Source organism: Zophobas morio, unplaced genomic scaffold (genome assembly GCF_036711695.1).
Source record: "Zophobas morio isolate AGI-343-1 ecotype UQ-CSIRO unplaced genomic scaffold, CSIRO_AGI_Zmor_V1 ptg000799l, whole genome shotgun sequence".
NCBI classification, from domain to species: Eukaryota; Metazoa; Arthropoda; class Insecta; order Coleoptera; family Tenebrionidae; genus Zophobas; species Zophobas morio.
The window spans coordinates 107,382-128,194 of record NW_026972902.1 but is presented as its reverse complement, the minus strand read 5'-3'; the positions used below and the strand labels follow the sequence as shown (position 1 = coordinate 128,194).

Here is a 20,813-nt window from a genome sequence, read left to right as displayed (position 1 = left end):
TACAAACTTTCATTGTTTACTGGAATATATCTCATTATTTATCAACTCGCACTGCCGTAAACTGCTAATTTACTTTCGTATGAAACGCTTGAAAAGGCTCCACTGTGCTTGAAGAGACAAAAGTATTAGCCTAAAATTCTTATAAAGTAGGAATCAATTATCTGAATAGGAGGCTTGATTTATGTCGGTATACTGTGAACATTACTTTTTAAAACGTTTAAAGTTCACTAACCTGCCGCCACCACTGAATCGTGTAGTTCCTTACCTTTTGCTTTTGCAAGACCATAAATTTGCGATAAAGCTTGACTTCTTCTTCTTCTAGAAAAATTTCGAGCTTTGTTTTAGCTTCAGTAGGGCTCGCTCTAATAAAAGTTTGATTTCTTAAAAGCCATTTCCTTTTGAGCTCTACTTAACAATACGAAAATTTGTTCACAATAAAGTTTTCAAGGTCCATTAGCTATACCTTGAAGCTCGGCAGTGATTTTAAAAAACTTATAATTATTGTCTTGCCAAAAGAGGTGGTGGAAGTTTTGCAGTCGAGAAAGCTGCTCACGGTATAACTTTTCCTTTGATATATTATTAAAAAAACTTACCGTTAATATAGTGTTAACAGTTATCTATATTAATTATTATTATAAAATGGTTTTACAAAATAGTTTTACTTCCTTTGACTCATTTGGGGTAGAAAATAAAGTTAACTTGCGGACTCCAGAGATTTCATCTGGGGATGATAGAAAACCGCACCAGAAGGCCATCGCCAAACGAGCAAAGTTAGTATTTACTTCAAAGTCCTACTAAAGGCTTCCGCTGTAACGGGTGGACGTCGAAACTTCGAAGTTTATCGTACAAACCAGATAGTGCGACCCCCTTTTCTTGTACACCTTTGCAAACCGTATTGATCCCCGTTACGAAGCCGCGTCTATCATGACTGTTATATTTATTGCTACACCGTCGCCTCTTACTCAGAAACATTTCATTTTTAAAAGACTTGCCTAGCTACACAGAAAGTTAGCTCTGACCAAAAAAATTATACGTAAACTGTATTTATTGAGGATAACATATAGATTATATATTTTTTTAACAAGTCATTACGTTATAATTAGGTTGATCATAACAAATAGTTTGTTTTACCTTACGGCTTTTAAATTGAGTGTTTAAGTTCAAGTGTTTATATGCAGAACCTACTTTTTATCGGTAATTTAACACGTTTAAAAATTAAGCAATAGCATTATATAACGTATAGCAGGAGATTTGGCTTGTAGTAAACTTTTTTATGCAACTGTTGTTATTATTAGCAGTTTATATGGTTTTCCCTAAAATTCTATTTGTAGTTAAAATAATTTCAAAATTATTTTAATAAGTCGTGCAATCAAGAAAACAATAAACTAACGGTTGGATAAATTTTTATTTAAACTTTATCTAATATTTAGCTTTTAACACATTTCTTTTAGGTTTCAATAAATATATATATAAGAACGCATACATTTTTGATAACTCAAAGACTATTTGAACGGTGTGAGAGGTTATAAACTATTAAAATTATAATAATAATGAAGAGCCATATAGTACAAGGGACGTAAAACTTTTTTTTTTAGTTAAAAAAAGGATAAGTTTGTTATTTATTTAGATAAATTTGAAGCAGCAACTGCTAAGAAAGACTAACTTAATGAAATAGTTTTTCCAAAACAAATAAATATAACTGGAAGAGAAGTGATTTCCTTAGTCCCTACTTTTTTCGCAACCAACTGAGCTGTACGTTTCTTCATAGTTGCGTAGCTTTAGCTACAAGTTATACTGAACGGTAATGTCACTAACTCCATATCGACTTCGGTAGGTAAAGTTGTAAAGTATACCATTTTCCATGGTACAATTCCATAATACGTTATATTTTAACTTGCTTTATACTTATTGTTTATACTTATTGTGCATATACCTTCTGTTTGTCCTCTCTAAAGCACCCTTACAAAATTTTGTTGCCTCCAGTATAATAAGCAAAATGTGAGGTTGAAAAGAGTTTATAAAAGTCATAATTTATGAGTATTGACCATTAAAGCGAAGTCTCCATTATTATGAAGAAAGGGACAAGAATATATCTTATGGAACAATGGAGAAATTTCTAACTTTCTGCTTCTTAAGTATGACTGAGATAGACATGAAACACTCGAGTCAATGGAATTATGCGAGGAAGCTAAGCTCTTTTTTATGTATTAAGTTTATTAAGATGGCTCAACGATAATGTACTGAAGACAGAAATTTCGCGTAAAATTTTTTCTTTCGCAGTGTGTGGTGTGCTGCAACCCATTTACGACCAAAAATCAATTTTTCGGCAACTTATAAAAGTAAAAATAGAAATGACTTTACACCCAAAACCCAGGTTGTTTGTAAATGCAAAAGTCGTGAAAACTTTAGCACAAATATTGACTTTTAAACTAATAAAAAAAATTTTAATTTAAATTACTTTCGTTTAGTATTAATGAAAAGTATATTACTTTACTTCGAGGAACTTTCTTTTAGCGAGAAAGAAGTGTCTCCTAGTCATAAAAGCGGTTCCTTAAAGAACTTCTTTTTGTACGCCTATTGTTAGCCTATACGTTATGACTGTATCATACAGACTTTATTTTATCGAAAATTTAGTAAAAGAAATAAAAACAAGATAAACGTATTGATTGAAAATTATCGGGATGTAAACTTAAACAAAAAGATGCCAGGTAATTGCCATTGTCTCTACCCATAATTGGAAAGAATAACTTCTTAAATAACAGTAGTTATTTCAGGCAAAAGTTTTAAAAGAGCTTCCCAGTTCACTTCGAACCGTGGTAGGTAAAAATTATCGTTTAAGACTACGAAATGGAGGTCCCTACTCTACAGCTTAACAGTATAATATTTAAAATTAGTCGAGATACCGTTACACACCAACTTGTATACTACGGGCAAAAGGTGAATAGAGCGCTTCAGGATTTTAGCAACAGCTGTTAATTCGCCCATAGTTAAGCAACAGTTTTCAGGAATATCTTACTCCTGCTAACGCTATAAGCATACTTGAAGAGTAGAAGCTCGGCGTTGACGAGACAATATAATTTTATTACAAACTCCATAAACAAAAGAAATACAAATTAATATTTCTTAATTTAAGGCGAAATTTTTGTCTCGCTTTGGAATTGAAGGCAAAATATTAATATTTTAGATATATCATTGAAGTTTAAAGAATTTATCTAAAGTACTGGTTTAAATATAAAAAAAATCCGAGTGCTTCCTTATTTAAAGCGTAAAAAATGCGTTAGTTGATTATATTGAGTATTTTTACTATAAATCAATTAGAGATATTAATGTGAGCCCAAACCAGTTTTGTTATTAAATACAAAAATTATTTATAATATTGAATTATTCCGACCAACTAAACTACCGGTAAAGAAACAGAAAATATGTTGTATAAGGGTTTTCGAAGAAAACGTTAAAAATATTATTTGGGACTCCAAGTATATTTTGTTAATGCCTTTTCGTTTGCTGGTCGGGACGTGTAGTGGTATCAAATTTCTCTGTATATCGTATATTGTGTAATAAATTTATAAATATTAATTTTAACTTGTTTACATGTATGCTCATATTTATATTTACGCTTTTTACGGCCACTAACTATAACAGTGCCATTTTAGGAAATATTATGAGAAATTACTATTAACCTTAACATATCTGTTTCTTAGTCCGTGACTAAAGTATAGAATACAATTACCGTTAATTACCTTTATTTTATTCACTATTATAGTTTTTTATAATGTGATCCACAATGACGAACATGATGGATAATAAATTGAAGCTTGCTCGATATAAAAATCAGTTTAAAGGGCCTTCTTTTTGATTTCTTATAAATGGGGATTATTAATTGAACCTTACGCCTATACAAAAAAAAATTAATTCCTTACTTATATAAGTAAAAGTGACAATTCCACAAAGATGCATGGTTTCATTATTTATTATGGTGTTTATGAAACGCTACTTCTTTCATTTCCTCGTATAATTGAATATTAAAAATAGTTCTAATGATATGTGTGAACAGATCTCTCATTTGGTCATTGTTTTCACGAATGAATTTGAGTAATATTACGAAACAGCTAGGTCAAATAAGTTTTTGGATGTTGCTTACAAATTCTGCAATAACTAAAATGTAAAAATAAAAAAAGCTTTGCAATATCTCCTCAAAGGGGATAAGGGTATCTTTACGATTCGACTAACTTTATGCAATATAGGTTTCATGCAACGAGTAGGTATCAGTATCCCTTTGAAGATAGTATGACTTTGCTAAAAAGATAATATTTTAACTAATTATAATAAAGATAAATTTGTTAAGTATTAAACAAGTAAATAAAGGACAGGAGGAAACAGAACTAGCATTATAGAATAGAACAGAGTCTTAAAGCAGAAAAAAAATACCCAAATCCCGAACTATAAAGAAAAATGAATTAAACTTGAGCTAACCCTAGGGTGTGGGAAAAGGTAGTATGTACTTATACAGGAGAGGATTACGTAAATTGGCAAGGACACATATAGAAGAATTATAAGATTGCGGTTAAAAGGACGTAGCTGGAGTACTGCATCGTCGGTTGTGGATAATAACCCCGAGCACTAGGGAATTACCGACTTGTTCAAGGACAGCACCAGCGTAATTTATCTATTTTTAATTTTACATTTTTGTGTTTTTACAACTTTTGTCTAAATCAATACTCTTACTATATATAATTAATCAGAATTTATAATTGCGAAAGGTAACTGCACAACCATATCAAATTTCAATTTATTTACCACAGAATTTCAAGATTAAAAAAAATTGTCTCTTATTAAGGTTTTTAATAAACTTATAAGTTTATTAAGGTAGAACTAAAGAATTTACCTTTCTATATCCAAAATTAAATATTTTTTGAAATTACACAAAATAAACATTGTATTTGCATTTATTTAATAATTAAGCTTTATATTTTTTAAAATCCCTTAAAGCTGAACTAAATAAAAATTTGGTTGATACTTATATACACTAGTTAATAATACTATTAGTTACAACGTATACTACCTCATACCCGTTCGGATACATAGCAGCACACACCATAACTCAAAGAGCGAGGGTTATATATCAGTCCAGTTTTATTTAGCCAAACTAATTGTTTAACCTCACCAACGGCCCAGGAAGTGGCAACAGTGTTATTATCGTTACTAGTTGTTATTCTTATAACCAAGAGCTTTCGGACGCACTTAGTAGCTAAAGGAGCAGTTTCTAATGTAATTCAGTCAGTTTCGCTAATAAGGCAAAGGTCTAACTGGAGCTGCTTGTTCGCTTCTAAGATGAACTATTACACAGGCAACGCTAGTATACAACGCATAAGCTCTTTTACTTTAGCAAGGTCAATATGAGCAAGCACTTTTTAAAGCAACAAGAATAATGCAAAAAGGACTACGTAATTTTCCTGACTCGTAGCCAACTTTAGCTCGAGAGTATGACTTTAACCTTTTGAATACAGGGAAGATAGCACCTGCCTCTAAATCCTAGCCGCTGACGCCTTTTTAAAATTTGTAAGAGCAGCTCTTTCGACCAGAGGATTATCAAGTCATATTGCAGACACCTCATGTAACTCTTCGAAGTAACATTATACTCCCTTTTCAGAACTTTTTTCAGGAGGGTACCATAATCACGAGAGGAAGGTTGTTTGATCATTCCTTTGTCAAATTTAGCAGCATTAGCTTAGAATCCATTTATAGCCTTTTTGATAGGGGTGACATGACCCGATCAAAGATAAGTCTACTTTAGAAATTTATTCCTTTCTCTGAATGGCGATCTAAAGCTCTCATTCGATATCTCTACCTACCTGAGACCGTAAGGGATACGAACGCTAGCAGACGCTCATTGCGGATAGGATCGAGCTTTTTCGGCCGCTTTACGATGACAGCCCAAAACAAAAATTAATTCTTGCTCTGTCAAAAAGTGTACAATAGTGGACGAAAGCTGCGAGTTATAGCCAACAGTATAATGGTCCTACTAAGAGATAATATACGCAGTCATCAGTTTAGTTTCCCAACAGGACTAACCTTCTGCGGCCACAGCCCACAAATGGTTGCTTACACATACGTCCGCAAAGAGTTAAGATAAATAAATTAAGACAGTTAGACTGTAGGAACATGCGCTAGCAATGAGGTATTAAACTAGTTTCCTATCTCTTATACGGGGTTTTAAAGCCATTATTCATTTAAAATGACCCTTTTCGAGGTAAAATAGTACTATCAGCCAGTGAAAGTTAGACATTATAGCATTCTTGTTAGAGGCTCTATTTAAGAACTTAACTGAGTAATATATAGCTAATATCTAACCATCTTGCACTTGAATTATTGACTGCTGGAAGTCCTAACGCTCTGTTTCAACTTGCCGAACCCTAGATTACTTCCTAGGCAAAGGACACGTTTCGACAGGTCAGGATTCTGTTGTTTTACCTTAGAGGATACATAGAATCCTTTTGGTTAAATCCCCAAAAAGCAAGGTAAGAATGAAGGTATCTGAGCACCTACATGAATATAAAAGCAATCACTAAATATTTTTTGAAATTAAACTAAGAGTGATATATGCAGTTATTTTATAATTAAATTTTATATTTTTCAAAATTCCTAAAAGCTGAACTAATTAAAAAGTTAGTTTAAGTAATTTTGATTATATGAAATCGCCTATACTGTTATCAGCTTCAATATATGTAGCGCTAAGTTCTACCTTCTTTATACTAAAAGAATAAAAGTGTTATTACAATACCACAACGGTGTCTGGTACTTTAATCCTAACTTCTACTAAACGCTGGCTAGAAATTATTTTTCTTCATTATTCCAATGATATTCTCTTTAGTAGAGCTTAGTTTTTCATCTTTTAATAACATTTATTGAACGTAAGTAAAAGAATTAGAGCAAACAGAAATAAATAACTTTAGAATACATAGTATAACTCTGGGTGACTTTTGCTGAGCTTTTATTAGCTTTAAACTATTAAGTTGTTACATATAATAGTTAAAACTAATAATTTTTAAAACCATCTTATTTTTGCTTACTGTTTGTGTCCCCTTACACATGGTATCAATGAAACCTTAGCGATCAATAGAAAATATGAAACAAGATACTTAATTGAAGGTGAAATAGCGGTTCACACGCTCACCCTGGGAACTAAACCTGAAAAGGCTCTTTCTGATGCTTATATATGTTTACAAAATAATTTTATTTAATTTTGGAGCGCGCGTACCTTCATCTAGTATCGGCATTTTGTACCACTCTAACTGCACATTACGTAAAAAAATAAACCAATCTCATGAAATTGTTTCACACATTTGAGGGTGCACTATACCCTTATAATCGTAGTAACGGCCAACAGATTAATAGCTCTGAATTATATTGATAATTAAGTTTTGCCTTAGCTAAACACCACTGCCTGTTCCCTTCTTAAGGACTGTTATAAATCAATTAATAAAAAAAAAACCTATCACTACTTATAATTACAAGCGTTAGAAGGCTTAACATGAACCTCTAACAACGTAGTCAAAAAAATACTAGTAACCAAAATGATTAATGCATAACCTAAAAGTTTATTAAAATGTCTGTGAAAAGTAAAAATTTAGTTTTTCTTAAAAAAATTGTCTTAGCTAATAATTTAAATCCAGGCACCTTTAAACTTTTCTATGCGCACTGCAAGGAATACCAAAGGGTAACCGCTCGGTTAGGGAACTTTAATGTTTCTCCTTTAAATTTCTATAAAAATTCAACAACTTTATAAACTCTTGTTTAGACTTTTTCTTGGTTATCCGAGTTATAGTTGAAATAAGTACCAAATAACCACCAAACGTTGAAATATGAGTTAACCTATAATCTAAAAAAGTTCACACCACATATTTTTAAGTGAAATAGCTTACCCTTCTTTTAGTTCTTAAAACTTGTCCTCATACCCTGCTCTTGCAGTATCAATTTGGCTGGTCAAAGTTAAGCAGAAATGGAAAAGTAGGCTGTTATTGCGACCTCTTTCATATACTAATAAATTTATAAAATCGACAACTACATCACTTAAAAAGAGTGGTAAAAAATTATTTATTTTTTTAAAAAAAAATTTATCTTATACATATACAAATTAATTATTTACCCAATAAAAATGAAGGTAATATATAAATTACTATTCGGGCATAGGAAGGCACGAAACTCGGTTAAGGCTTAGAAGTTAACTTCTGTATATAGCAAATACGTAAATGAAATAATTATATAATGAACTTTTGAGTTAAGAATACTGTCTGTTAGCCGGTTAGCTCGAATTGGTTCGGCTATAAGAGACTGATTTATATTGCTCAGCGCTTTTTAGAGCTTGAGTTCGCTCTACTGCTCGCTACATATGGTCTTCCCCAAAGATGCGTTGAGGCAGTTGACTATATAACGTTTTTATTGTCTTACCGCTCCAGCAAATATAATTTTTTATATTGCAAACATATACTATTGAAAGATTTTAATATTTAAAGCGCTTTGAAGTCACTTAACTCATTTTAATTGCTTAATCTGGCATTGTAGGGGGGTGGTGGTTAACAAACTTCTAAAATTTTCATGTGCAAAGAAATGCCTTTCACTTATGCTTACATGCTCCTTAATACGTCAGTGGATAATCGTAAAATTAAAAGCATAAATTTTTTCCGTCGAACTCTTGATATATTAATCCTTCTAGACGATTTAAGACCTTTAGTAGGTAAACTTGATAACCATGATAATGCGGAGGAGGGGGACTACTATAACTAGATATCTTATTTCTCAAAAGAAATTAATAGTTTTGTCTCAAGTATTTCTTTGTGCAAAGATATTATTGAACGCGTGGGTTCATGTCCTACGTTGACTGATTCTTTAAATAACAAAGCAAAAGTTTGGGCAGGCAAACGCATATTTCTTCCATTATATGGTATTAACGACCTGCAGAGTTTAATCTTAATAGTATAGACCTATTGGAGGGGGAATATCGCTAAGATTATAGTTTATTTCATATAAACTCAATATCTATTTTCATAATATAACTTTATTAAAACTTAACTATTCAAATAAATGTAACATTACTCTTATTATGCTATTACGTCTTCATAAGTATACTACTTAGCTCTAATTACAAAGCGCATTCGTTATAGTTACTGGAGTTATGATATGTTAAGGAAAAGCGTCCGTACCCTCAATTAATAGAGGTAAAGTAAATCAAGCAGCATTTGATTTTAAATTATGCCTGTAGTAAGCTAGTGCTATAAAAAAAAAAGTTTAAAAACCAAGAGCTGTGCCGCCATCTCAATACTTTTGGGAGACTTAATATATTTACCCCCTCATTTGTTATTCAATCTTTATTCACTGTGTAATTTTTTAGTGCATAGCTTATTCACTTATTAACTTTAATATATTAAAAATTTTATAATTTATATAAATACATTATTGCTATTTTTTACTTTATATAGACATTAATACTGTACTTTATTAAAAGGAAATGCGAATTAAGAAAAGGTAACCTTACATAAGCAGAACGCGCTTGAAACTTTTATTAGAACCCACCACAAATCAAGCGTTAATGGATGAAGTATATATTTCGCTCAGTAAAGTAGCTCATTAAAGAGAGTCATTAGTATACCAATTTTTTTTTATAACCTTGAAGGTATTATGTATTATGGTGCTTGGAGTTCTGTAAACGCCTACACCACAATAAATCCGCTACCGCAAGTTTTTTTTATTTGTTTGTAGCGTGCGTGCCTCTGGAATGAGTTGAAACAATAAAATAAATGATTGCAGCGTGCTCACTTCTTCATTTAACTTAAGTTATAGTACATAAAAGTCTATAATGTAAATTTAAGTTGTAAGCTATATTAAGTGCGTTGACTTTTTATAATACGTTACTTGCGAACTTTCAAACATGTAAAATTAACATTTTTAAAAACTCTCATGACGTGTTAATACTTAAGCTGGTCTTTAATGGATGTTTCCATAATTATCGATTTCTTAGACCAGTTAGCTTCAAACACTAGCAAAAATAAGTATAATAGGGCTTTCGGAAAAATAATTAATTTTTTAACAAAGAAAAATAAAGTTCTGGACTATATAATGGCAAGTAAAAATTCTACTTACCGTCTTTCTCGCTGTGTTTGCAAATGAATATGTTAAAAAAACCACCGAGAAAGCCTACCAGTAAAAAGATTTTCCTGCAAAGGATGGCGATAATTTTTCTTTAAAAATAATATAATTCCTGTAACCTTGTAAAGATTATATATTTTTAAAGTAGGTTTGTAAGTAGTCAATAAATTTTATTTTACTTTATTATTTACATCAAAATATGAATGTTAAAACTCTGTAATATTATACTGAATTAGAGTATAAATTTTTGTTACGCGTTAATAAGCCACGTTTAAAATAATAAGTTAAATTAAGTTTTCTGACATAAAAAATTCTACAATTTAAGGAAATAGCTAGAAAAATTATTTAGGCTAACTCCTCCTTATAATTTTCTTATCAGAATAAACCGAGTTCAATTGGTTTACTACTTTAAGCAATTTATTAGTTTCACAGTTACGCGGGTTAATTTGGGCTATTAATTAGTGAAAATTAAGATTTTTACAAATTTATTTTAACGAAGTTTACATTCCTCCTTTAATTTATCATTTCTGCGTTATACCTTTGTACTATAAATTATAAGGCCGAAGTATATACTTTTACCGTATTGGTGATTATAAGGGTTTATAATTAAATTTAACACAATTTCTATTAAGAGAACAGAGTTATTAAGACAGCAAAAAATTTCGTAGGTTATTAAGATAAAATAAATTTTTATAGATTAAAATAAACAGATAAGAATGCAATAATCATTTACAACAAGGTTATGTCATAGTTATTGTATTCTAGAATATTAGAAGGACGATTATACTACTAATCACTATAATTCTACTATTAAAAAATTATATAACATTAATTATTTTTGTGTGTTTGTCAGCTTTGTAACGTATTTCTTTAAATTCTGCTTATAAGATACAAGGATAAATTAGTTGTTTTGATAAAAGCCTTTTGAAAACCGCATAGGAGGACAAGGCCATTAAATAAGTTCGTTTTAAACATATGGGATTAAAAGCTTTCCACAGAGTTTCTATAAAGAAGGTTCCAGGGATAAGAGCCTTAATAACGTATTAAATTTAGTAAAATACTTTCTTTTCTACTACAGATAGTAACCTCAAAGGTTCTTTTAATTTTTTTTTCCTTCCCCCACACTGACTATGACCCACTAAATTTTATTTTTCTAAATTTAGTCTTTCAGCAGCACTAAACTCATTGAGTACAATACTTATTTTTTAAAATACAGAGTTATGATGTTCGACCTTAGTCTTGACCCCTTCCTCCATTTTTTATCAGTAGAAAGCATGCTGCTCTCTTTAAAAAGTCTAGTCACATTAGTGATAATAATTGAATCATAGGTGTTTACAAACAGGAATCTATTAAGTCTGTTGCCAGTAAATTCTTATTTTAATAATTAGTTTCAGTATAATCATAACGGTCACTTTGTGGAGCAGGCTCGCGTTATTAGTTATATAGGTAGGCTGGTTCTATATTGAAAAAATCCTGTTCCATTGTAGACATTGTATAGTTTTCGGCTATAGTTTAGGCGATATATTAGTTGTTGGATTAGTGTCACTCATTTTGAAGCCAACTGATATCAATGCCTATAAAAATTATATAACTGAGTAAAATTTCGAGTCCTACATCTTTCGGGTTTTACTTACCTCTAAACCATTTTTAGTAACCAACAACAAAAATGTTAATTTTATCTCCTCGTTTCCATCCTACCAGGAGGCTCAATAATGATATTTAGAAAACTGGATGGAAGGTAGAACAAAACATTACATGTACGCATTATAACAATAACAAAGATACATAGTCTAATGAAAACAAACTAGTAATAACCTCTCACTATCTTTGTACATGAAACTAATACTTGCCAAAGGGAATACAGAAGAAAATATATGACCACAAACTCACATGAGTTAAATTTTGCTGACTCTTTAAATAAGTGTATTTTGAGGCTTTTCTTTAAACTATGTCTTTTTTTTAAAAGTTGAAACGTTTGTTAATTGTTGTTTAGCTAAAAATATGGTAGGGGCTCATAATTTCGCAGTATTATATCATATTTTTTCTTTATAGTGTATCTTTTTCAAACAGTTTTAATCCTTTTTTTTCGAATCTTCGCCCTAGAAGACAATCAAGCTCTATCCTATTGACTTTAAAATAATATATTTAATTTTAGTTATATATCTTACTTTCCTCTGAAGGCATTGTACAAGTTGAATAGTGTCCGAGGAAACCCATTAAATATGAGGACCCTCATGTAGGATTATAATCTCGTTGTCAATTTGTATATAATTTTATAAAAATTTACAAAATCTCTATTTTCTATTTCGATGTATATCAATCGTTATATCTAAGTCTCACCATTATAGTTAAATTCACCTTAAAGTTTCTTATACAATTAACTAGACTTCACAGTAAGCAACGTAAGGTATCAGTGCCTTAAAAAGCCTCCAAGTCTTTAACCTCCGGGGATAGCTCAAATAAAAGATACAAATACTTAACCACAGATAGAAATTAATCAACTATTGCTTCTCCTCCCTTCTATACTGTCATTCCAGTTAATTGGTTTAAGCTTTATATATGTTTTTTCTACATTTTGGGAGTTACCTTGTAAGAACGATAAGGAATTTTAGCAAAGAAAATATTAAATAGAAAAAAATTCTTTCGGGTGGAACCTTACTCTAATCCTTTCCTTTTAACAACGCATAATTGCTTGTTGATAATTTTTATTATATTATCTTATTTATTTACCAATGGGGCCATTAAATCTCGAATTTTGGTTTAATGACGAGTTTATATATGTTCAATACTCGTTCTATTTTTTTTATTTGTTCTATTGCTAACTATTATAATAGCAATCTATGCTTTCAGATCTTGCTTTAAAGTGCTGGTACGTAAGCAACTAGAAAGTTTTCGCTTTTGGTGAGTTCTTATAATGAGAAAGTAAGTGTTTGAAAAACTTTATTTAAGCTAAAGTTAAGCACCATAAATATAAATATAATAAAAGGTTAATTGGAAGCTTAAATCGTTAGAAGCGAGTCAACCCATTTGACTAAAAGGGTTATAAATTAGCTGGTAGTAAACAGTTTTAAAACAAAATTGGAAATTTTATCACAGAAAAATGATATATCAATATATAAAACTCGAGAAGAGGTTAGACTTTATATAAACTTGATGAAAACTTTTTACTGGAAAGGCTCGAATCCTTAAATATTTTTTTAAAATAATTAATTATATCTTTTTATGTTGGAGAATTCATAGCACAAAGAGATTGTTAGTAAATATAAAAATCTAACAAAAATTTGAAAAAATCAGGCATTTATTTCTCCTTTTCCTTTTTCCTTTTTGCTTTTTGCTTTTTTTATTGGTTTTTCAGATTTTGTACTTGCTGTTACACGCTTTTTAAGAAGGGGCTCCTCCTTTTTATTTTTTTCAGTTAAGAAACTATGACTTGCTTCTTTCGGTTCCCTCGGCTTCTCTAATTGAACAAAAATAATTAATTAATTTAAATGAAGCATAAAAGACATAACAAGTACAAAAAGGATAATAAAAGATTAAAAGTTAGAATTTAGACGCCACTGTTGCTCACACTTATAAAATGCTTGATTTTTTCAGCTTAAATTAAAATTTCGTAAATAAAAAAAAGTTATAAATTTAAAAAGACTGAAAGGAAACTAAAGAAAAAATCTTTTAATTGCGAAGATGAATTAAAATAAAGTAAGCGCTAAGATATATAAACTGAATTCAAAATTAAATAATTAAAATTAAATTTAAGCAGCTGAAGTTGTGTAGTTTACAATTAAAGTTGAAAAAGCTATAAAAGTAATTATAGAAATAATAAATTTATTTTATTTTCTAAATTCTAAGTAAAGTTTATAATAAAGTATATTTCTTTAGGGTCATTTGAAAGTACACTTCTCATAAAATTCACATAAAATTAAGGAAATATAAAGTAGTAAAAAAAAAGTTATACAAAGTAAGAAATACCTAAGTTTTCGGTGCTAGATGGTGCCCATAAAGCGTTTCTTAACATTCTTTGAGTAGCAGGAACATTTATTTGAAAATTCTTTTTAAGTTCTTTTTCTTCAATAGCTTTTTTTAATTTTCCCATGTATTCTTTAATTCTTTCCTAAAAAGATCAAACCTAAAGGTTATTAGTTAAAAATTTATATTAGAATGTACAAGTTCTTGTTTCACTGGATGGGACTGTGGCGCAACTCCGGAAGCGGTTAAATACATCCAAAATAAACTGGAAACGGTGTACGCTAACAGTAAGTCAAAGCGAGCTCGCTGAGGCGCATCTAATTTTGTCTTAATATAATAAGATTATATGCTTAACAGGTAAACAATGATATAAAATAACTAAAAGTTCTGAGTAATTGGCTTTCAAAAGCGGCTGTAAAGTACTTTGAATATTAGAGACTGAATCGTCAAACGCTTGTAGTGCTCTTTCTATTTCCTCAGGAAGATCGCTCATCTTCTACATGTATACATGAAACTTTGTAGTTTTCCGAACAAAACAAAGACATATACTTGCTTTCTGTGTATTTTGGCATGTGGGTTTATTTACTGAGAGCGATAAACTTAAAATGGTTAGCACAGTTTAACTGAGTTATAAATAGGAATGATATGGACATCCTATAAGGAGCTTTTTATTAGTTAATCTAGACAGTGATTTTTTGTTTGTATATAGAAACTCTGTAGTAGTAATTTTTTTTATTGAAAATGAATTTTTGGACTAAGTTTTTCTTTGTCTTAACCGCCCCAATTATTTAAATAGAATAGTTAAATTATGAGAAGATGCAGGAAATCATAGGATGACGGGTCCACTCTTTTTTAAGAACTGTATTTCTTTTTAAAATTTAGGCTTTCACAAAAATCAAGCACAAAATATTATAAATTTCGTTACAATTATTAATTTTTTTAGTAAGGGCAGGAGCTTATTATGTGAAGGCTCCAATATTTCATGGTTTGAAATACCATCTCATATTTTTTAATCAAAAATTACTTTAAAAAAAAATTCAAAAAGAAAGTATTACTTTGAAGGTGCTACAAGTACTCATTTAAGTTTAATTTTTTGTTTGTTTAAAGGAAATACAAATAAAAACTTTTTTTTTAATAGGTGGGGGTAATGCTATTACACGAGTAGACCTATTTGGATAGTGAATAAATAAAAGCTTGAGTTAAGGAACTTGTTTGTTTACATAAAAAAGTGGATTGATTGTGTTGCAATTGTTCTTTATGTTATCCTCTCGGTGTTCATGCCTTGGCACTTTCTCTGAACGATATTTAAAAAAAAATTTATCTTTGGTTTTTCTATTTTTTGTTAATCGTATACTTTTATTAATAAATATAAAAATTTATGTAGTACGAAAAAATCTCACCTACTTTGAAAGCTAAATTTTTGAAACAGCTCGTTCTCTCTTCTTCTACTTGTATGTAGTTTAATAGTGCTTTAATTTATACAATGTATGGAAAATTAAACAGACTTCATAGCTGTTAGTTTTACTCCACAAAAGAGCTTAAATGAATTAGTTAAAGATTTTATTATAAAAAAAGAATGGGAGAAGGCTTGGACTTTGTGTGCTAAGCATTTCGAAAGTCCATCTGGTATATAATAAAAGATATTTATATATTATATAAAATAACTAAGCAGCTTTTTATATTTAGCTGAGGGTGAGTATAGAAATATCTGTTTAACGCAAACTTTTGATGTTTTTTAAACTTTTTATGCTAATAGAATATAAGGAAACTGTAGAAATTAAAAAACGCATAGATTTACTAGAATCTGGGATTACTCTTTGCACTCATCTTGGAAAGCTTGACCTTCTTTGGGCTTTACTAAAGGAAAAGCAAAACTTAAAGAAAGGTATCAGGTGATTTGTTTTTTTTTATTGATAATTCTTCAAATTTTTATTTTAATTCTTGTTAAGTTCGATTGTTTTGTTGAGGTAAATAAGTTAGTTTCACGGCTTTTAGAAAATTTTTTTTTGCCTCAATTATAATTTTGCTACCTAAAAATAAAGTAAAGTTATAAACTTTGAAGGAATAATCAGCGCGTGTATCGACTGTTGCAAGACTTTACGAAGCGTATTTTTTTTTAAAAAAATTTGTGAATTTATATTGTTGCGGTCATTTTGAAAGTTGATTGTGACTGCATTTTATTTAAATAATTTTTTCAGAAAGAGACTAACTAATCTATTTATAGATTTTTACAATAAGCGTTAGTGTATACTCAGAATATAATTTTTTAAATCTAATTATTTCTTTTTTGTATTTTATTTTTACTTTAAATTAATTCGTTCTACACGAAGAAAAAATTTTTTGGCCTCGAACGGCAGATCCTGTAGCTTCTCAACCCGTCCCCGTCTTGATTCCGCTGGCTAAGCGGGAAGAGGGAGGCTGCGAAGGCTCTTTTATAAAGCGGATTCACTTAAGAGGATCCACGCAGGTGGTATTTTTTTTAAAGGGTTGTAATCAAATCTTCAGCGCCGTTTTTCGCTAGTTGTCCTTCACTCTTGTGCCGTTTCTCCCTTGTCTTGCTACGAAAATCCTCAACGTCGATAATTTTCTTCAAGGCAAAATTAATTTCTTTTAAAATTTTTTTTGCTTAGCAGAAATTAATTACGATTCTTTTGTATTGAAATAGTTGTATTTGAATACGACGAAAATTGGGCATGTTCTTTTAAATTTTTATCCATTTTCACGCATGGATTAAAAGTTTTTTTTGTCTTTTTTATATTTATATATTTTAATCGAGTATACTTACAATTATTTTTGTTTCAAAAGATTGGAGATGACGTCTACAATTTTATCGGACACACTTTTAGCTCGGTCAGGCGCTCTTTTAATGCAGGAAGAACGTGTTTTTTTTATAAAGGTAAAGAGTTTTTATTATAAATTTCCACAAAGCAGCTCTACGATAGAGCCGTAATTATAATCTTTGGCATCTAAATTTCCAATTCGTATGTACAGTTAAAAAAAATTTATTTAAAGCGTAACATGTTCTTTTTATTTTCCTGCGGCACAATAGCCTCGCAGGAGGTCATATGGACAAACGTGCTTCCCGCATTGGCTAGTTTTGAAGATTGCCATTCCGTTTCTGAGCTATTTAAAAGAACGGCGTCTTTTTTCACGTCTTGCAAAGTTTTTTAATTACGAAATTAATTTTAAATTTTAAATTTTAAATTTTTTACTTCTGCGATGCTCCACTTTTAGTCAATTTTTGCATCAACTCGTGTTTTCATAGACTTTTGTACGAATATTTGATGATGAAGTGGAGATCATTCCTGATCTTTTATGCGAAAAAGGTTTTCTTTCTGCTTTTTAATTTTTTTTTAAGCAACTAGTTTTTTTAGGGATGAGCTTCACAGACGGAAGCGGATTTCTCTCTCCTTCGTTAGCGGAGGAAATTAACCATATGCTTGGCTTTGTAAATTTTTTATAGTTACTTCATCTTTGTTCCTGATTTCTATGGATTGTGCAGCTTTTTAAGAAAATATTTCTTATAATTATTTTGCAGCGTAGAATTTATTTAATTGCTCTCTTCTTTCTTTTTTTTTATTTGTTTTATACTGCAGCGATTTTATTATTTAATCTTTTTGCACCTTTTGAAATTTTTTATACACAGCGTAGAACCCCATCTATATTTCAAATCCGTTATAAATGTACTAAAGGACTTTTGATAGTGGATCCACAACTTCAAGGCCGAAAGGTACTTTTATTTTTCTTTTTTTAATTTTTTTTAATTTTTTTTTTTATAAATAGATTCTTCTTAGAGAATCTATGATAAAACTACATTCTTCCGTTTCTTCTCTTCTTGTCGATTCTCAAGGGAAAAGGCAAGTTAGTAATTATTTTTCTGCAGTGCAAATTTATATATAATTAAATTGATTTGTAACAGATTCAGTTATCTCGGCATCTTAGATACCTCCTCCCGACCTGTCCACCGTCCGGCGCTCTCGAAGGCTCCTCTCGAGTTGCTAATATGTAAAGCGTTTGCCTCTTTATAACATTTTCATTTAGGGATTCTTCAATAAGATATTTTAATAATTATTTATAACAATTCTGACCCGGGAATCTTTGCTAGAATAAATTTATAACCTGTTTATAACAATTTTGGTTGGAAATCTTTACTATAATAATTTTATAATTTATTTATAACAATTTTATAATTTATATATTTAATTATTTAATAAAGAAAAGAAATTATAATTAATCTAAATTAATCAGACAGAGGAGTCTCTCCCGCGCGACTAATCGAAGAATATCACAAGGCCAATAGCGCGGGCGACTGCATCAGCGTTCTAAAGCGAGTACTAGCCAATAGCAATACATGCACAGGCTTTCCCTCGGGGGTTGCGCTTTGCGGGAATGCACGTGTGGTGTGCTTTTTAATTGACTTCTTTACAGATGACCTTCATGAAGTTTAGGAAGCCTTCCTTTCAAGTTCGTTTCCCTTTTTTTTGATGTGATTTATTTTTTTATAAAGAAATCTTGAAGTAAATTCTCTAAACTAATCAATCTTTTTTTAAATTTTTTTTAGTTACCTTTATCGTGGAATCTTTTTGGTATTCCCGAGCCCATCAAGTTTCTTTTTTTAATTAATTTTTATTTTTAATTAATTTTTTAATTGATTTGAAAAAGAGATGACCAGCAGCCTCTTTTGCGGGAGGGACAGTGCATAGTAAAAATCAGCAATGGCGAGGACTGCTTTTTTTTGGTTTTTAATTTTTTCAATTTTGTTTTCAGCGCTAAAATTTTTTTGGTTTAAAATTTTTTTTAATGGATTGTGATTCTATCTTTTCGATCTAGAGCGGTCCAGTGTGTGTCTTTAAATCTCCTATTTTCCATCCCGGCGATCTTCAGATCTACGATGCTCTTCCGTGCAGCGATAGTGCGTTAGCGGATCGCTTTAGCTTATTGGATAACTGCGTGGTCTTTCCTGTGGTTGGTACTACGCCGCCCTGCATGCATCTCTCTCACGCCGATTACGACGGTTTTTGATTTTGAGAGCAAATTAATACTTTTTTGAATTATTTTTTTTAGGCGATCGTTATTTTGTGATTTCCAATGTCAAAGTCATTCCGACCTCTAACGTTTTTTTTTTCTTTTGATTATACTTTAAATTATAAATTACTTTTCATAAGATACCTCCTTTTGATTACGGCGCCTTATTTGACGGCATCAGAAAGTCTAGACAAGCTAATGAAACCTTACGAATTTCATATTCAGATCTTGTAAAGTATAAAATTTTATAACAAAGAATTTTTTATTTCGTTAATTAAAAGTTTTTCCTTTTTATCAGCTATTGGCTGCATCCGAGACAGGAGTCCGGCCGAGTGATTCGTGCATTTTTAAATTTTCTCTGCTCCACGTGCTACGGTCCTCTAAGCGAGCAGTGCATTTGTTTAATTGAGCTTTTCTACAAATCCCTCCACGGAAATTTGCAAGATGAGGAAGTTGAGCTGCTCGAGAATCTGGAAAAAGGCACTTTTTAAAAAAATATAATTTTTAAATCTAATATTTTTTAATGCTGTCTATCTCGCAGAATCAAAATTGTTACCAGTCGACTCGACAGGCATTAAAGTACTCGAAGAAACAATTGATGCCGTTCCAAGTAAATATGCAATTTGCATTTACTTTTAAAAATTTGCAGGTAATTTTTATTTAATTAAAATTTTCAGGCGCCTTTTTTTGCAGGCCAAATTGGGTGAAACTTTTTTTTCGAGAATTGCGTGCCGACAAAGAAAAAATGCTTGACTGGCTCTCCAAAGATGATGAGCTGAAGTACTTGATGCCACGATCTACGGTTCTTTCTTAGCGGTAAATAGTGGTTTTTCGGATTGTTAGTGGACCTCCCCCATTCACAGTGGGCCCAATGGATTAGCGCACACGAGATTTAAAATTAGCGGAATATTTTTAGCATTGCTTCTTGTCGTGCTGTTCAATTCGGCCTTGTTTTAAATATTTATTTTTAAAATAAATTTAATTATATAATGTATTTTCGAAAAAAAGTTAAAAAAATTTTTTTTTTGTATAAATAATTCTCTCTTTTCGAAGAATTAATTAATCTTATTGAAAACCTCTACGTTTGTATAGAAAAGTGTATAGTCAGTGCCTTCACTTCATTTTTTAGTATTATAAACTGCTAGATTTCATTGGGAATATGCACCAAAAAAGGTTTAGTGTATCTTTCTAACTTTAGAGATTTTATGAATTTAAAATCAAGTCTCAAAAAAATTCAACGTATAGGCTTAATTTTTACTAAGTAGCCTGTAAAGATATTTACCTTTTTTGGAAGTTTGCGTTCTAAAAGCACTACCAACAAGAAAAGAAAACTACCCATCTTTTAAGAGTAATGATTGGGTCATTTTTAATTATAAAAAATTAGTTTGAAATAACTCCAAAATTGCATTTTGGTCTCGATGACGAGGAGTCCTTCCATTGATGTTTTGATATTCTGTTTTTCTATTGAGAAGTGGTGTGGCCGGTTTCTTCTAACATCTTGAATTTTTCCAGGAGCTTCTTTGCTTCGGGAAGTTTCAGGAAAGATGACGGACATTTTTCTGCTACTGTCGGTTTATAGTAATTACTAGAGGTTTATGGTCTGTACCTACTATTCGCCGGGTGCATTCTCTTAAAAGACGATGACTAACCCCGACTGTTATCGACCGCCTTAAGATAACTTA

The 20,813-nt window shown here is 30.6% G+C and overlaps 1 protein-coding gene and 3 long non-coding RNA genes across 5 annotated transcripts; 2 read left to right on the top strand and 2 right to left on the bottom strand.

Moving 5' to 3' along the window:
* Positions 1-238: 238 nt before the first annotated feature.
* On the bottom strand, positions 239-794 carry LOC135121926 (uncharacterized). Its single transcript, XR_010279161.1, has 3 exons — positions 663-794; positions 464-566; positions 239-405 (listed from the first exon to the last, which is right to left on the bottom strand). It is a non-coding gene; the product is annotated as an uncharacterized LOC135121926 (long non-coding RNA).
* A 12,701-nt stretch (positions 795-13,495) lies between these two features.
* On the bottom strand, positions 13,496-14,625 carry LOC135121931 (uncharacterized). Its single transcript, XR_010279166.1, has 4 exons — positions 14,486-14,625; positions 14,305-14,433; positions 14,110-14,251; positions 13,496-13,600 (listed from the first exon to the last, which is right to left on the bottom strand). It is a non-coding gene; the product is annotated as an uncharacterized LOC135121931 (long non-coding RNA).
* A 1,031-nt stretch (positions 14,626-15,656) lies between these two features.
* LOC135121930 (uncharacterized) lies at positions 15,657-16,694 on the top strand. The gene is made up of 4 exons (XR_010279165.1): positions 15,657-15,732; positions 15,863-15,991; positions 16,437-16,573; positions 16,628-16,694. It is a non-coding gene; the product is annotated as an uncharacterized LOC135121930 (long non-coding RNA).
* A 75-nt stretch (positions 16,695-16,769) lies between these two features.
* LOC135121943 (uncharacterized) lies at positions 16,770-20,704 on the top strand. Of its 2 annotated transcripts, XM_064046213.1 has the most exons (19): positions 16,770-16,842; positions 16,912-17,002; positions 17,156-17,268; positions 17,372-17,432; positions 17,481-17,554; positions 17,753-17,836; positions 17,890-17,967; positions 18,026-18,111; positions 18,355-18,479; positions 18,535-18,570; positions 18,668-18,711; positions 18,769-18,844; positions 18,937-19,120; positions 19,171-19,220; positions 19,272-19,366; positions 19,430-19,611; positions 19,673-19,741; positions 19,809-19,933; positions 20,644-20,704. In XM_064046213.1, the coding sequence occupies exons 10-19, from the start codon at positions 18,535-18,537 to the stop codon at positions 20,677-20,679; spliced, it is 897 nt and encodes a 298-aa protein (XP_063902283.1). In that variant the 5' UTR covers positions 16,770-16,842; positions 16,912-17,002; positions 17,156-17,268; positions 17,372-17,432; positions 17,481-17,554; positions 17,753-17,836; positions 17,890-17,967; positions 18,026-18,111; positions 18,355-18,479; the 3' UTR covers positions 20,680-20,704. The 2 variants fall into 2 exon arrangements, with proteins under 2 accessions (XP_063902283.1, XP_063902284.1); XM_064046214.1 differs by lacking the exon at positions 20,644-20,704 and adding an exon at positions 19,995-20,064 and having other exon boundaries at positions 18,355-18,570.
* The last annotated feature ends 109 nt before the right edge of the window (positions 20,705-20,813 follow it).